Source organism: Heterodontus francisci, chromosome 4 (assembly GCF_036365525.1).
Source record: "Heterodontus francisci isolate sHetFra1 chromosome 4, sHetFra1.hap1, whole genome shotgun sequence".
NCBI classification, from domain to species: Eukaryota; Metazoa; Chordata; class Chondrichthyes; order Heterodontiformes; family Heterodontidae; genus Heterodontus; species Heterodontus francisci.
This window is the reverse complement of record NC_090374.1, coordinates 61169678-61187404: the sequence shown is the minus strand read 5'-3', so window position 1 is coordinate 61187404 and position 17727 is coordinate 61169678. Positions and strand designations below refer to the sequence as shown.

Below are 17727 nucleotides of genomic sequence, written 5' to 3'. Positions count from 1 at the left end.
CCCCAAAATCATAACTGAAAACGTTCAGAAAAATTCCCAAAACTTTATTCTTGACTTTAAAAATAAATCATAAACAAGTATTAGTTGCAGAAATAGTTAGTCTATAACTTACTCTTTCAAGCTGTAGTTATGATCACACAATAGTCTCTTATTCTCTTGATGAAGGTGTTCATTTTTGTCCCGCAGTTCTGAGTTGCAAAGTAACACATAGTTGATAAGTTCTTTCATGACTTCTGTGGAGTCGGAGACTTTTTGCAATTCCACAGTGCCGAGCTTAAACTGGACAGAAACACAAGTGCAAATGGTCATTTCAAAGTGCAAAATGGAAGTATAAAGCAATGATTTTCTAAATCTCAAAATAATAGCCCAGAAATTGCTGGAGAAGTGCACTTCCCCACAAGCAGTGTGTACTGCAGATTTTTTCTTACCTATCAGATTATTTTCGTGCTGCAAATGCTGGAAGCACGGGCTGTAGTGCAGCAAGGACCATGTTGCATCTGGGACCTCATGAACATCATGCTCAATGGTCTATCTCCTTAACCAATAAAATTTAAGGATAGAAAAAGAAACAGTGGAGAAGGAAATAGTGTGAATTAGAGTCAAATTAGATGCAGAAATACAGAGAGGGAAACAAAGATTCAATTTAGAGAGAGAGAAAGAGAAAAGTGATGGAAAGGAAAAGTAATATTAAATTAAAAAAATTAAAGTTTAATAAATTCCTAGTTCTGAGCAGTTTAATATCTGCAGAAATGAGACAGCACAGTTTCAACTGTTCCCTTTCTGGGCTGAGGTTCACAACAGGACAATAAGTCAGGTCATTAACAGCATTCTTACGACATGAATTTTCAGTCTGACATGTCTGCGACAAGATAATATTATTTGCGGCGCAAAGCCAGCAATGTCTTGACACTCATGGGGAGATTCATGGCGAGTTCTTGTTTTCGCATAGCTAACGGAAGAGCAGCTTACATTGGTTAGTAACTGTGGCAAATCACAACTCTATTACTTGCCACAAATCTCTGTATTATTTACATACTAATAATGGCAGAACCATGTACTCAAGCTATTTTTCCAGCAATTTCTGGCCATTATATCTTCATTCACAAATTTATCAGTTTCCGAAAATAATACATGATATCTGTAGGACAGTCACATTTTCAATTCAAAATGACAACAAAATATACAGATTGTGTTACTGAAACACTTTCAAAATATTTTACTAAAACTCCTTATAGTATCAGATAACTTGTTAATATTTCATTCAACATAAATTTTTAAATGCCCCAAAGTCTAGAGAGTCCATAAATAGTTAATTGAAATATTGAATGCTGCAAAAAAGCAAAATGGTCACATTACTTCAACCTGACTTGAGCTATTGAGTGGCACATGGAGATCTCACATTTAATTGTGACTTTCAGATAATAAGCTGTGGAACTACCCAAAAATAACCTATGAGTTGATATCTGCAGTCAATCAGAAACACATTCCAAAACACTCCTAAAGGAGCTTCAGGTTTGACATGCAACATATTATGGCTTTGCAGGAAGTAACATGTAAGAGACTGGAAAGCAAAGTTTTCCTCCAGTTCTGTAAATGCACTATTAACAATTATATAATTTGACTAGTCACAAATTTCACAATAAACTACAAATTATTTCTTGATACATTTCCTGCAACAGTATTACTATGGTTAATGCTTCAGATTAAATGTCACCACTCATCTACCATTTAATGCAACCTGTCAGTTCATTTCAGCAATCATAATTGTTGTGGGCATCTGAATATCCAGCAAAAAATTAAAACACCCAGCAGATTTAAGTGTGTTATATATATATATATATAGGACAAGATATATATAGGACAAGATACGTAAATATAGATCAAGTTTGGTTATGTGGAGTGCAATACTAAGTTTCTGCAGTACCTGCTACTCCTTTAGATGGTACTGTTAAAGTTATCACTGGGTGGAATTTAAATTTTAGGGTTGGGACCCCAATATTGCAATCACTTCCAGGTCCTGACTCCACGCCACATCAGCAACGCGTACGCGTTGCAACTGCAATACGCAAAGGTGGTATTTAGCTTGGAGTCACATTCGCCGCCCAATCAGCTGCAGGCCTAATTTAAAGGGCGAGTGGCAGCCATTGCTGAGAGTTACCAAGAAATTAAGGTGAAGAACAACGTGCATTGAGAAAGGAGATCCTCCATGCCAGCGAGGCCCCCATTTTTCAGATGCATCACTGCTGAAAGGCTCATCAAGAGGGCATGGCTGGAGGTGGGAGATGAGGTCAGTAGCAGATGAGTGGTGAAGGGGAACTGGGTGCAGTGCCAGAAATGTTTCAATGACCTTCTCAGATCTGGAAAGATGAGTCCAAAGATAGACCCAGATGGCATGCCACCTGGTCAGCAGTCACCAGAGTGCAAAAGAGAGCGGCATCCTGAGGGCGCATAGAGGTCTCCTGATTGAGGGAGAGGTGTATGTTCAGTAGTCCTGATGAACCATAAGCATAGGTCAGAACCCTGGTGTTACTGGACAGAAGGCATGAGTGCAGACTGCACCTTCTCAAGGACCCTCACATCCTTCCTAAAGTGTGGTGACCAGAACTGGATACAATACTCTAGTTGGGGCCTAACCAGAGCTTTATAAAGGTTCAGCATAACCTCCCTGCTTTTGTACGCCATGCGACTATTTATGAATCCCAAGATCCCATATGCTTTACTAACCATTCTCTCAATATGCCCTGCCACCTTCAACGATCGATGTACATGCACCCCGAGGTCCCTCTGTTCCTGCACACTCTTTAGAACTGCGCCATTAAGTCTATCCTTTTTGCCAAAATGCATCAGCTCACACTTCTCTGTATTAAATTCCATCTTCCCCTTGTCCGCCCATTCTGCTATCTATGTTCCTATTGCAGGAATTTTGTATCATCCTCACTGTTTGCCACTCCTCCAGGTTTGGTATCGTCGGCAAATTTTGTAATTCTACTTTGTATTCCAAGATCCAAGTCACTCATATATAGCACAAAAAGCAGTGGTCCTAGCGCTGACCCTTGGGGAGCATCATTGTCTACCATCCTCCATTCTGAAGAATAACCATTTACCACAACTCACTGTTTTTTGTCCTTAATACAGGTTTTTATCCAATTGAACACTGCCCCTCCTATTCCATGAGCTTCAATTTTGTTAATGAGCCTTTTATGTGATACTTTATCAGAGGCTTTCTTACAATCCATATAGACAACATCACCACATTCTCTTCATCAGACTTCTCTGTTACTTCATCAAAGAATTCAATTAGATTTGTCAAGCGTGATTTGCCTTTTACAAATCCAGACTGCCAATTCTGAATTAACTCAAACCTCTCCAACTGCTTGTTGATTTCTCCCTGGTTGTTGTTTCTAATACCTTACCTACCACTGATATTAAACTAACTGGTCTGTAGTTCCTGGGACTGTCCTTAAACTCTTTCTTGAATAAGGGTGCCACATTTGCCACCCTGCAATCCTCTCACAGCTCCCCCACAGCTAGGGAAGATTGGAAGATTATGACAAGCCCTTTCGCTATATCCACCCCCACTTCCTTTAGCAACCTGCGATGGAAACCATCTGGACCAGGTGACTTATCTACCCTAAGTATAGCCAGCCTTTCCAGTGTTACAGCCACGTGGTGAGATGTGGGTGGTTCCACTGTTGAACGCCCCACCTGACTGCAGCGTGTGTTTTGTTAGAATTTAATCCTTTGCTTTTTTTTATTTGTCAAATAGACAGACAGCAATAGGTTTTTTGTATGTTTAAAAACAGAAAATCAATTGTTTATTGATCAATACGCCTTATCCCAAAATTGTCGCAACCGCATCTACTCAAGCATTCGCTCATACGCATGCACACACAAGAGATAGAGAGGAAAAAATAAAGTGATTTTTAATGGAGGGGGAGAGGAGAAGGGAATGAGGTCACGATAAACCTGTTGCATTCTCTTGGAAATAGAGTTCTCGTTGGGTGCAGGCCTGAGATGATTGTAGATTTCTCTCTTGATTCAGGTGATGATGGTGGATCATACCCTTTTTGCTTCTCAACTGGAACCAAATGGATTCTGCCCTTGTCCCCTCAAGGATATCCCCTCTTGCCAACACTACAATATCTTCCCTAATCAGTACTGCCACTACACTTCCCTTTTTTCCTTCTTTATCTTTTCTGAACACTTTATATCCTTATATATTAAGCATCCAATCCTCACCATTTTTAAACCACATTTCTGTTATTGCCACTACACTATATTACCGCAAGGCTATTTGTGGTTGTAGCTCACCAACCTTATTCACCACACTTTGTCCACTAACATACATACATTGAAATCCTGTTTTTCTATTCCTTGTAGTCCTTCTCAGTATGCTCATATCTAATATGGAACGACTCCCTTCTCTAGTACTGTTCAACACTCTCACAGTATGCACCTTATTCCTCTTTTCTACTTCTATACGCTGGTGGCCATCACCCAGCCAACTTAGTTTAAACCCTCCCCAACAATACTAGTGAACCTTTCTGCAAGGACATTGGTCCTAGTCCTGTTGAGGTACAACCCGTCCCTTTTGAATAGGTACTTTCTGTCCCAGAACTGGGCCCAATGCCCCAAGAACCTGAAGCCCTTCCTCCTGCAACATTCTTCAAGCCACGCATTGATCCTCTCTATCTTCCTATTTCTACTCTCGCTAGCATGTGGCACAGGGAGTAATACAGAGATTACTACATTTGAGGTCCTACATTTTAACTTCCTCCCTGGCTCCTGAAAATCTAAGCATAGGACATCAATACCTGCCCTCGCTATGTCATTTGTAGCAATGTGTACCACAACTTCTGGCTCACACCCTTACTCCTGCAGAATATTCTGCACCCTCTGTGATGTAATTTACAGTGGCACCAGGGAGGCAACACACCATGCGGGTTCACGATGATGGTTCCAGAAATGTCTGTCTGTCCCCCTGACTATGGAATCTCCTATAACAACTACTCTTTGCTGTTCCCTCTTGTGCAATCCCTTGCCCACTGGGGCCATGGTCTGGTCTGCACTCCTTCAGGGTATCATTACTCCCAGCAGTCACCAATGCTGAGTACCTGTTTGAGAGTGGCACACACCCCCGAAGACCCCTGCACCTCCTGTCTCTTCCTACTCCTCTGGATCGCCACCCACCTACTATCCTGAACTCTCACTGTAAAATCCAGGTAACTCTCCTGCTCCCTGATGCTCCACAGTGATTCCAGTTACCCCTCAAATTTTGAAAGCCTCAGCTCGAGCTGAAGCAACTGGAGATGCTTCCGACACATGTGGTCGCCCAAGACATGTGAAGTGTCTGGAGTTCCCACATGGTGCAGGAATGCAACAGGTGTCAGATATCCATCCAAGATATAAAAATAACCCTCTATTCCCTCTTTAACAATCTAGTTAGCACCCTATTTAAGGTATCAAGTTTTATTAATAACTCTAGACCAACTCTGTGCAAATAATCTTAATTAAATCACTGATGGCTATACTAACCACAATTGAATATTTTTAATTTCGCAGCTCCTAATTTGAACCAATACCCTAGATTAGAGGGAGAGAAAAGAGAAAAATACTCACCAACCAATCACTTACGTTCTTCCCTGTGACATCACACTTTGATTTACTTTGGGATGTGGTCAGCACCACCCCCTAGGCCTGCTCCTTTATCCTGCCGCCGTCTCGCTGTGCTCTCTCTCAGGTCTGCTCCTTTATACTGCTGCTGTCTTGCTCTGTTCTCTCTCAGGCCTTCTCCTTTATCAAACCGCCATCTCACTATGCTCTCTCTCTCAGGCCTGCTCCTGTATCCCGCTGCCATTTCACTGTGCTTTCTCTCATGCTGGCTCCTTTATCCTGCCATCATCTTACTCGTGGTTCTGACTGCGTTGAACCCGCACCCTAGAAACAAAATACAAAACTGGCCCTTCAACGAGCCGACAACAAGCTCATTAATGGGCTTAAATGGCCATCTGCCTGGAATAGGTGATTGCCTCTTCTTGCTCCCGATGCTACCATTTGAACTTGGAGCGTACTGGTTTTGCATCAGGAAACTGACACGCCGAACCCAGGATTGGGTTTAAGTGACTGCCCGCCCCTTTCCTGTGCTCACGAACTAATAGAAATCCCACCCACTGTGCCAAAGAATAGCTGCTATTTTATACATAAGTACATCACATTATGCCTGTGCAATTTGGCCCTCTCAAATTACTCAAGAAAACTCCTGCTTCCCGGATCTTATCCTGTACCATGTGCTGCTCAACCAGCACCCCTGTCTTTGCTGACTTATATTGGCTCCCAATCACCCCATGCCACTAATTTAAATTCTTTTCCAATTTAAAATCTCTAACCTCTTCTGATTTTGAAAGGCCTTTGGCCAAAGCTTCCTGACCTACTGAGTGTTTCCAGCATTTTCTGTTCCAGATTTCCAGCATCCACCATATTTTGTGTAAAATTCTTATTATGTTGAAATTCCCTCATGGTCTTGACCCTCCTTATCTCTGTAACCTCCTCCAATTCCTACAGTTCTTTGTTCCTGCAACTCTGACTTTTGTACCTTCTACTCCCCCATCCTCCCCTCCTTCCCCCCACCACTGGCAGCTATGCCTTCAGTCATCTAAGCCCCAAGCTCTGAAATTCCCTTCTTAACCCCTCTGTGTTTCTACCTTCAACTCTACCTTTCAGACTTTATTTCAATCATACTTCTTTTCCCAAGCTTTTTGTTAGTGTAAAGGAAGAAAGACGCTGATTCAATCATTATTATATAATTAGTGTGAGTTTTGACATGTGAAACATTGGCTGGAATTTTACGCCACCCCAACGAGCGGGATGGTGACGGTGGGGTGGTGTAAAATGGAGTGGGAGGTTCCGGAAGGCTTTCCCGACCCGGTCCTGCCTCCTCTGCCCTTTACGTAGAGCAGATTTTACGCGTGGCAAGTGGGCATCTTGGAGCAGGGGAAAGCCACCTGGGAGAACCAGGCGGCTGCTGATCGTCCTGGGGGCTGGGGGGGCCTGTTCATTGGGCACAGGGTGCCTGATGGAGGGCCACCTCCACTACCCCAACCACTCCCAGCACCCAACACACACCCCCCCCCCCCCCACCCCACCTTCCCCCCTCAAACAGCCACCCTTGCCTTGCCGGTGCCCAGCCAATTACCCACGACGAGGCAACCAAAACTTACCTTTCCTCCCGCACCACGTATTCTTCTATCTTCGGCTGGGCTGCAGTCCCAGCAGTGGCCACTGCTGATTGGTCAGCAGTTCAATGAGGCGGGACTTCCTCCTTCAAGCAGTTGGAAGTCCCACCTCGGAACAATTAAAGCCTGGGGACCTGCAAAATACGGAACGGATCCCCAGGTGAGGCAGAAGTGGGTTCGCCACTGACTTTTACGTCGGAGGCTGGCTCCCATCCACTCATCGTAAAATTCCGGCCATTAACTATCTATCTTCCAGGAATCAGTAAAAGATACAGAGATTTTATGTACTTCTTTCCAAATGCAACAGAATTGTGTCTTTCCATTTCCATACCCAGCAGCCCTCTTAAACCCAGATTCCCACCCCACCAACAGCGTAACCTCTAACTGGGAGATCAGACAGAAACTTCAGCGCACATTTCCTTTCCATCATATATCAGGCATCACACATGGTGCAGTAGTAGCACTTTCGCCTTTGACTCAAAAGATTCTGGGTTGAAATGCTACTCCAGCACGGTTTCTTATGAGCTAGGCTCACATTTAATTGCAGTACTAAGGGAATGCTGTCTTTCTGCTGAGGCAGCAATCCGAAGTCCTGTCTTCTTTCTCTGCTGGATGTAAGTAATGCCATGGGATTAGTCAAAGAGAAGCAAGGTAGTTCTCCCTGTGTCCTGGGCAACCACTGAAACCAATTATCTGGTTATTTATCTCACTGTTGTTTGTGGGATCTTGTTGTGCATAAATTGCTTTGTTTGTCTGCATTACAACAATGCCTACACTTCAAAAGTAATTCATTGGCTGTAAAGCACTTCGGGACATCCTGAATACAAGTTCATTCATCTTTTTTCTCATATGAATTTTTTAAACCTTTAAGGTAGTTTTCATATTATAAAACAATAAATCGAAACTACAACTATGAGGAATGATTAAAATGTACTAATAAAAAAGGAAAGCCTGAACCCAAATTGCACATTTTAATACTTAACAAAGGCACACCGCTTTTGTTTAGGGTTCAAATGAACCACAAAAATTAGATATTTCACATTAACATGACAAAACTTGCGTATAAAATCATCTTTTGTTTATGAGCAATAGATGGATAGAGACAGATAATGATTTTAAATAACTCTCACAAACTTGTTTCATTAAAACTTATAGGAAAGATTTCAGCATCATAATTGATAACTACGGAATATGCCACCAGGAATCCCAAAGGTGTTTTCTACAGAAAGCACACACATCACCAAATAAGTATATCTGTTGTTAATAGCTGTCCAAATATCTGCTTAAAAATCTATACATATGCTTTTCATACAGCAAGTATTCAGTACTGGTGATGCATTAGTACTTTTCACTACACTAATAGATTACTTCCTAGTAAGAACAAAAATCTAAGGAGCAAATGAGGTAAAGAATAGGATTTTAAACTGGGAAGGAAAAAAATTGCCACTGAAGATCTTTGTGTAATGTTGAAACAAGAGTTTTCTACAGTTCTTTGCATCAGATGTTTACATTTTAATTCAAGGACCTTTACTTTAAAAACATAAACATCTTGAAAAGGGAGTATTAATTAGAAAAAAATGATGTCTTCCAAAATAGCAGGAGCAAAGTCAGTCATTTATCAAAGCCTTAAATTGTTTGATTCATGAAAACTCATTCCTCAGATGTATATAAAAATGTGGTAGGGCTGGAAACATCTGTGTGGGTGAGAGGGAGTCTTATCTATCTGACTCTTTTTGGCTGGATTTACTGTTAGTAGGACAATGTGAATGTTGCCTGGTGGTCTAGAATACTGCAATTCTGCAAGTCAGAAAAGAGCAGCCTTCAAAATAAAATAGTAGCAGTGTGGCCCAGACAGAAAAGCATTAACAATATGGAATGGAAAGAATAGTCTGGAAGCAGTGTGGAGAAGAAAGCAATGGCCAAGAAATGGAAGCAGCAACAGGGTGGAGAGGAAGTAATAGTCTGGAAGCTCTGTGGAGGAGTTGCAGGGGGTGGGGGGGGGGGGGGGGGCGCAGAGGGCGGGATGGCCCAACAGTGAGCAACAGCAACAGGGTGGGGTGGGAGGGACAGTGCTGAAGTTTTGTGGTGAGAATCTTTTCCAGTTATGGTAGTGGTGACAATAGTAAAATCTGTGAAGAGCACTGTTAAAATATTCTCCAAAAAAAAGTCTGAAATCTCCACTTTATTTGGGATAAAATTAAAATCATATTGAAAATGTTCTCTGTTGAGAGAGCTCATGGTTACTTGCAGCATCAGCATTAGGCAGAACGCTCACGGTAAGATGCACAGGGGACAGGATCAAAAAAGATGCAATTGTCATTGCCTAACACTTGTGTGGCATATTACTTGCAACTTATCAGTCCAATCTGGATGTTGTCCAGGGCCTGCTGCATTTGGGCATTTCTAATTCATTTTTGGTTTGCAAGATGTTTATTTTTAAATAGCTTAAATTAAAATGTTAACATCTGGTGCAAATATGGTAGAAAATCATGTTACAATATTACACAAAAAGTGCAGACACAAAAATATCATTTTGTGATTCATTTTTACTTCTTTCCTTGTTCATACCAAGATGCACAGAATCAAAAATGAATCAGAAAGTAATGCTTTTGTGTCTATACTTCTTGTGTAATACAGGATTGTGTACAGATCTTTGCTCCAGATATCGATATTTTTAAAAAATAAAGTTCTTGAATTCAAATAATGTCAACTGAATCACAGAATAATACTGTGCAGAAGAGGCCCTTCGGCCCATCGAGTCTGCACCGATGCATTAAAAACACCTGACCTGTCTACCTAATCCCATTTGCCAGCACTTGGCCCATAGCCTTGAATATTATGACGTGCCAAGTGTGAGAACATCTGTGTAAAAGTGATTATAATAAAATTAGTATTAAAATAGTTACAGAACTAGACAGAGGAAAATCAAAGGTGAAAGTCCCCAACTGGGAGAGTGATCATTTAAATTATTTGAGAAGGGATCAACGCAGGTGAACTGGAAACAAAGACTGACCAAGGAAACAATAAATAAGTAACAGCAGGGCTTCAAGGCAGAGTTAGTTCAGGTACAAACTAAGCATATTCACATTCTCACTTGAGCACAAAATTCAGTACTGAAGGAGTGTTACACTGTCAGAGTCCTCTCAGGTAGGTGTAAAAGGTCCCCTGGCACTATTCCGAAGACAACCAGGAGAGTTAAGCCAGTATTTATCCCTGAACCAACACCACTAACACAAACAGATTATCTGGTCATTATCACATTCCTGTTTGTGGGAGCTTGCTGTGCATGAATTGGCTGCCGTGATGCTGATATTTTACAGTGATTAGACTTCAAAAAGTATTTTATTAGTTGTAAAGAGCTGAGGCATATCCTGAGGTCCTGAAAGGCACTATATAAATTCATTTGTTAGCACTACTTACACTTCTTCCTCCTTCATTCATATGATTTTTTTAAGGGCTTCACCTATTTACACTGTCAAGTACACTGTGAAGACAAACAGATTTTGTTGCAATACTCTTGAACATACTTTGTATACGTCAATGTACACAGTCTGCACAAAGATTCCAGTGCATACACTCAATTTAGTCCACAATTCTTGGTCTGAAGGCAGGAAATTGATTGCAATATATGTGTATAGTGGATTAAATAATAGATGTGAAACAGACTTAAATGTGTTTCTCGTCAAAAGTTTCATAAACTTCCTCTTTAGCATTTATATATTTAACAACTACCATTAATAAAAACATAGCTCATGTTGTATTAATCAGTACTTAAAACTGTTTGGTCATTCAAAGATAAAACAATTGAATAGGCATTCTGGTGCAACTTGAAAAATAAAGACATTTGGTCTTATTTGAGTTTTTTGAGGAAGTGACGAAGATGATTGATGAAGGAAGGGCAGTGGATGTTATCTATATGAACTTCAGTAAAGCCTTTGACAAGGTCCCTCATGGCAGACTGGTACAAAAGGTGAAGTCACACAGGATCAGAGGTGAGCTAGCAAGATGGATACAGAACTGGCTTGGTCATAGAAGACAGAGGATAGCAGTGGAAGGGTGCTTTTCTGAATGAAGGGCTGTGACTAATGGTGTTCCGCAGGGATCAGTGCTGGGACCTTTGCTGTTTGTATTATATATAAATGATTTGGAGGAAAATGTAGCTGGTCTGATTAGTAAGTTTGCGGACGACACAAAGGTTGGTGCAGTTGCGGATAGTGATGAGGATTGTCAGAGGATACAGCAGGATATAGATCAGTTGGACACTTGGGCGGAGAAATGGCAGATGGAGTTTAATCCGGACAAATGTGAGGTAATGCTTTTTGGAAGATCTAATACAGGTGGGAAGTATACAGTAAATGGCAGAATCCTTAGGAGTATTGACAAGCAGAGAGATCTGGGCGTACAGGTCCACAGTTCACTGAAAGTGGCAACGCAGGTGGATAAGGTAATCAAGAAGGCATACGGCATGCTTGCCTTCATCGGTCGGGGCATAGTGTATAAAAATTGGCAAGTCATTCTTCAGCTGTACAGAACTTTAGTTAGGCCACACTTAGAATATTGCGTGCAATTCTGGTTGCCACACTACCAGAAGGGCGTGGAGGCTTTGGAGAGGGTACAGAGGAGGTTTACCAGGATGTTGCCTGGTCTGGAGGGCATTAGCTATGAGGAGAGGTTGGATAAACTCAGATCGTTTTCACTGGAACGACGGAGATGGAGGGGTGACATGATAGAGGTTTACAAAGTTATGAGTGGCATGGACAGAGTGGATAGTCAGAAGCTTTTTCCCAGGGTGGAAGAGTCAGTTGCTAGGGGACATAAGTTTAAGGTGCTAGGGGCAAAGTTTAGAGGGGATGTGCGGGGCATGTTCTTTACACAGTGGGTGGTGAGTGCCTGGAACTTGCTGCCGGGGTAGGTGGTGGAAGCAGGTACGATAGCAACGTTTAAGAGGCATCTTGACAAATACATGAATAGAATGGGAATAGAGGGATACGGTCCCCGGAATTGCAGAAGGTTTTAGTTTAGACAGGCATCAAGATTGGCGCAGGCTTCGAGGGCCAAATGGCCTGTTACTGTGCTGTACTGTTCTTTGTTCTTATCCACAACAGGAACCTCAGGAAGAAATCTTGGAATTGAAAACAAATATTTTTGTCCAGTAGGACCATTAGCTATGTTGTTAATTGTTATCTACACTATCTGAGTCCAAACTGTGATCAATACTGTGTTGGACAGTCCCAGATTTGTTCGGAAAGGAATTAAGTGCAGGGTTCACAGGAAGGAGTGTGTGGATGGTATCACTTTATTGTATCCAGCAATCACACCTGATCTCACATGGTTCAAACAGAATAAGCACAGTTTCTGACGTTATGACTCTAAGCATCAAAAGGCCTGAAGTGCATTACCCTGCATCTTACTTGGAAGAGAGGTGCATCACTTGCTACACTGCAGTCATGTATAGTGTTGTACGTTAACTTTCTATACAGAGCTCTATCACTGGTTTCTGCACAATAAAAAGTGGAATATAGTGAATCAGGAATGTTGCATTCACCATTTTGCCATAGAACAAACTATTCATGTTGTTATTAGGAACTTGCATGTATGGATTTTTGTTGCTTGATTTTTAATTTAATATTCCTTCCCCCTCGCCCCCACCACCTCCTCTTTAATTCATCTTTTCCCTGCCTGACTATGCAGGAAGTCAAATGGCTTCTAGTTTGCTTCCAATGAAGTTATTAAGCTGGCAAAGAATTGCCTTCTGAGTTTGCCTTCATTTCCTATGGAACAGTGTCTGGCCTTCTTTCAGTAACTCCCCTAGCTTGCAGCTGAGACTCATTGCATCCTTAATAATGGGAGAGAACCTGTGCTCTCCCATTGTGATTCTTTAACTGATAGCTACAATTTTAAAAGACGAAGGGTGAAGGTGTGGAACAGTACTTTTTAACCATACAGAAATATATTACCTAAGCTCATTAACAAAATGTGACACAATACATAAACACGATGGCAGAGTGAGGAAAATTGGCATCATTCAGAAATACTGCTAACATTTAGTACTGTTATAACACAGAGACACAATTGTTCACAAAAACAGCTGGTCTGGAAAACATTATAGGCTTTTATTTTTCTAATCAATTACTCTATGTTTTTGAGATTATGACTGTTTTCCTAAGTGATGCCATTGCTGTCTCTAGGGGAAGTTTTGTAGAGGAACCATGACGTCTAGGGGTGCGTCGTGAAGCCAGAGTACTGCAGTTGACATGATTCCACAAGGCATTCACAGTCCCAACATAGCTGACAAAGTCCAGGTGTCAATATGCTTATAGACCAATATCAATCCAAATTTAGCTAACAGAAGATAGTGTCCAAATACATGATGACAGTAAAGACAAACAGGTATCTTTATCACCTTCTTGTAAAAACCCAGGGTTGAAAACTGGTTCAATGAGATCCTTTTACCTACAAGCTGTAACATTAAAAACTAAACTAAATCTTGACAGTCTTCAAATATTAATTAATCTTCCCGCCTTCATTGTATTATTATATTTTTATTATAAAATGCTAAAGTGTTCATTTAGAAATGAGTGTTTTGGAATGAGGACAAAAGAATTAAAGGGAAGATCACTTTTAATATGGAATACTTTACCAGGAAACAGCCTCATTTCAGGCTGCCTGTCAGTAAAGCAAGTGTTAATTGCTACCTTCCCTGTTCCAAATGCTGATTGTAACATTACACCAAGGTCAAATAGTCAGTTCTATCCAGCACCTGTAACCAAGTTGTTGATCAGGTGCAAGCCACGGGATCGGAATGCAGCCATGAGTAGGATGGAGACATCGACCTGCCTCTGAGGCAGTTAGACCAGAGGGGAGGAACCTGTCATCGAAGCAAGTTTTTATTCTGGTCAGGAAGCAAGTATCCCATGGTTGGCTTCCAATTCACCTCAGTTAGACTATCACTTCTCAATTGGGGGTGGTGGGGAAATTTAGGGAGAGGTATGTTGTTCAGTGATACAGCCCAAATGGCACACTCCATTTAAAGGCTGTCTCAGTGTCAGCTGCAGCTCAGCTGGTAGCAATTACATCTCTGAGACAGAAAATTTGTGGGTTCAATTTCCACTCCAGATACTTAAGTACAAAATCTAGGCTGATACTCCAGTGCACCACTGAGGAAGTGCTGCATTGTCAGAGGTGCTGTCTTTCAGATGAAATGTTAAACTAAGAAACTGTATTCGCTCAGGTGGGTGGAAAAAATCTCGTGGCACTATTTCAAAGAAGAGCAGGGGAATTCACCTGGTATCCTGGCCAATATTTATCCCTCAACCAACATCACAAAAAAACATGATCTGGTCATTATCACACTGCTGCATGCCGGACTCTGCTGTGCACAAATTTCCTACATTACAACATTGTAACACTTCATTGGTTGTAAAGCACTTTGGGACTTCCTGAGTTCATGAAGGGCAGTATAAAAATGCAAGATGCACTGCAGCAACTTGCCAAGACTTCGTTGACAGCAAACCTGCGATGTCTAGAATAAAAAGTAAGCAACCAAATTCACTGAAGAGTTTTTTTCAAAGCTAACAAATAAGTCTTATGCATGATGAAGGCTGAAGGAGGAGTTGCTCTGTCTGGCACCGGCATCATGGCAATCAAGAGTTCTACATGTCACACAGACCATCAAGTAAGGAGCAATCTTAAGCACAAGTGAGAATTCTTCAACTCGGTGTCAATACAACAAGTATGAAAATCCTCAGCACTTTAAGAGTACTTCATTGCAATTTCTTAAAATTTATTGGGTGAGCAACACCTTAAATGGCATCATTGACTGCAAGGAAGAAAGGTCTAATAGTACAAGAATGTTGCTGTGTACTTCAAAATGTTTTGATTTCAAGTTTGATTTTCCTGTTAACAGTGCTTAAATGGCAACTAACATAATTTGTTTCTATTTTATTTCTGAAGGTCACATTCCCTATTCCACCATTTGGTATGTACACACCTATGCTGTTAGAACAAAGAACAGTACAGCACAGTAACAGGCCATTCGGCCCTCCAAGCCTGCACCGATCTCGATGCCTGCCTAAACTAACACCTTCTGCACTTCTGGGGCCCATATCCCTCTATTCCCTTCCTATTCATATATTTGTCAAGATGTCGCTTAAACGTCGCTATCGTATCTGCTTCCAACACCTCCCCTGGCAGCAAGTTCCAGGCACTCACCACCCACTGTGTAAAAAACTTGCCTCGCACATCCCCTCTAAACTTTGCCCCTCTCACCTTAAACCAATGTCCCCTAGTAACTGACTCTTCCACCCTGGGAAAAAGCTTCTGACTATCCACTCTGTCCATGCCGCTGATAACTTTGTAAAGCTCTATCATGTCGCCCCTCCACCTCCGTCGTTCCAGTGAAAACAATCCAAGTTTTTCCAACCTCTCCTCATAGCTAATGCCCTCCAGACCAGGCAACATCCTGGTAAACCTCCTCTGTACCCTCTCCAAAGCCTCCACGTCCTTCTGGTAGTGTGGCGACCAGAATTGCACGCAATATTCTAAGTTAGCTGAAAAGAATTTCAGTTGGCCAGCCAGATAGCTTTCCACCATAAGTAATATAGGGATAAAATTAACTGAATTGTAACAAGTCACCAGATATATAACCTCAAGCATACCTCAAACACCAATGACAAGGATCATTATTTTTCCTGTTGAAATATTCATCAGCACACGTGTAGTACAGTATTAGCTGTGCCATTATCATATAGCTGACGAATGAACAAACAGCAAGGGTACTGTATTTAAGTCCAGTTTTCCAGAATTGATGACTCCTACATGCTCATACTATGCCTCAATGATAATGCAGACATGCGTAAATGAGTTCTCCAGCAAACAGTGAAACAACAGCAGCTGTCAGGAACGAGTTCATTATAACACATTAAATAAATGACTATTCAATCTAGGACTACATTAAGCTGATTTTCATGATGACTTTACGTAGCATTTGAAATTTACACAATTGGCTGTCAATGTCTGAATTTGCATTGTTTAATTGTTGTTACGAGCGTTTCCATTTTTTGTTAAAAATTGAGAATCTATGTTTTAAAAACTGAAAAGGATTTCATGGATGCTGGAATCTTGAAGAAGCTAAACTTTGGGTGTTTTTCTTAAAAGGAAGGTCAACAGAAGGTTGACCAGGAAACAAGTCTTACTGAAAAGCATCTGATTTTAAGTAAACCCAGCAGTGTTATGACCTGAAGAGCTATTTGCTTAATAACAAGTCAGGATTTATGACTGTCACAGGACTTGCCTCTGGAAGTGTTTTTGTTTCATTTTGAACTGTTTAAAAAGCCAGCTGATTTGGCTAAAAACAGGCAGTTGGAGTTTGATTATTGACCTGCCACGAGAACAGAAGATCCAGCCAGCCCATCTTTCTCTTGAAAAGCAAATCCTGCATCAAGCTGTACTGTTGCCTCCAGTATTTGAAGAAATTCTGAATATTTTCAGAAACCTTGCATCTATGAAAGCATTTTGCATCGAATGTGTGAGAATTGAAACCTTTGTTGCTGCACACCTGATGTAAGACCTATGTGAAGCCTTCTGTGCTGAATCTCTTTGAAAGCCTAGCCAGACTGTTCATCAATATCATCTGGAAAGAACTGTTCTCGGAAGATTCCTAGTGGCAGCCACCTATTTGTCTTTGGGACACCTTGCCAAAGCAAAGGATTTCCTTCCATACCTTCTTTTGAGCATAAGTGTTTTTTTCCCCTATTTCTTTGTTACAGCTATAAACAAAAATCCCTTTTTTTGCCTGATTAACCAGCTGTCTATGTGAGTGTGTGTGTGTGTGTGTGAGGGCTAGGATAAAAATAAGGGACTTTAATATTTCAATTCACGTGTTTGTTTTACTTCATTATTGGCTAAGACTTGGTTTATAATAGACGGATCGTTTAGTTGTTTGTTAAAGAAACCTGGTTGGTGTGCTTTATTCTGTGCAAAAATAGAGTAGCTGATTGACTATTTTGGTAAGTGGGAAAATTTAAATATGTGTTGTGACCTGTGGAGAAGTGGGACTGAATTAACAGTGCACACCTCCCGCCTCAGTCATAACATAGTAAAAAGCACAATTATGAAAGCAATACAAAATGCCACAGTGGTAGGATTTGGCTCTCTACCTGTAATTTCCTGCACAGTGAGTACCTGATTTATAATTCACCTTTGGGGAAAGACTCCTCCCAAAAGCTCTATTAGTAAGCAGAGAAAATTGTTCAACTCCAAACACCAAGAGACAAAAGTAAAAGAATACAAAAAAAACTTTCATAAAAAAAGATAGATTACATAGCACAAAGCACTTCTTCCAAGTTGAAAAAGTTCTTATCTACATTGTGGCATTCTGTATTGCTTTCATAATTGTGCTTTTTAGTATGTTACGACCGAGGCGGGAAGAGTGCGCTGTTAATTCAGTCCCACTTCTTCACAGGTCACAACATATATTTAAATTACTTAACTTACT

General features: G+C 41.1%; 1 protein-coding gene across 6 annotated transcripts in view; it reads right to left on the bottom strand.

The window, feature by feature from the left end:
- The window catches only part of xrcc4 (X-ray repair complementing defective repair in Chinese hamster cells 4), a 678103-nt gene that overhangs the window by 365326 nt on the left and 295050 nt on the right, over positions 1-17727 (bottom strand). For all 6 annotated transcript variants that reach the window (XM_068029637.1, XM_068029638.1, XM_068029635.1 and 3 more), the window contains one exon: positions 113-279. In XM_068029637.1, the coding sequence (XP_067885738.1) occupies positions 113-279 (167 nt within the window). The remainder of the gene's footprint in view (positions 1-112; positions 280-17727) is intronic.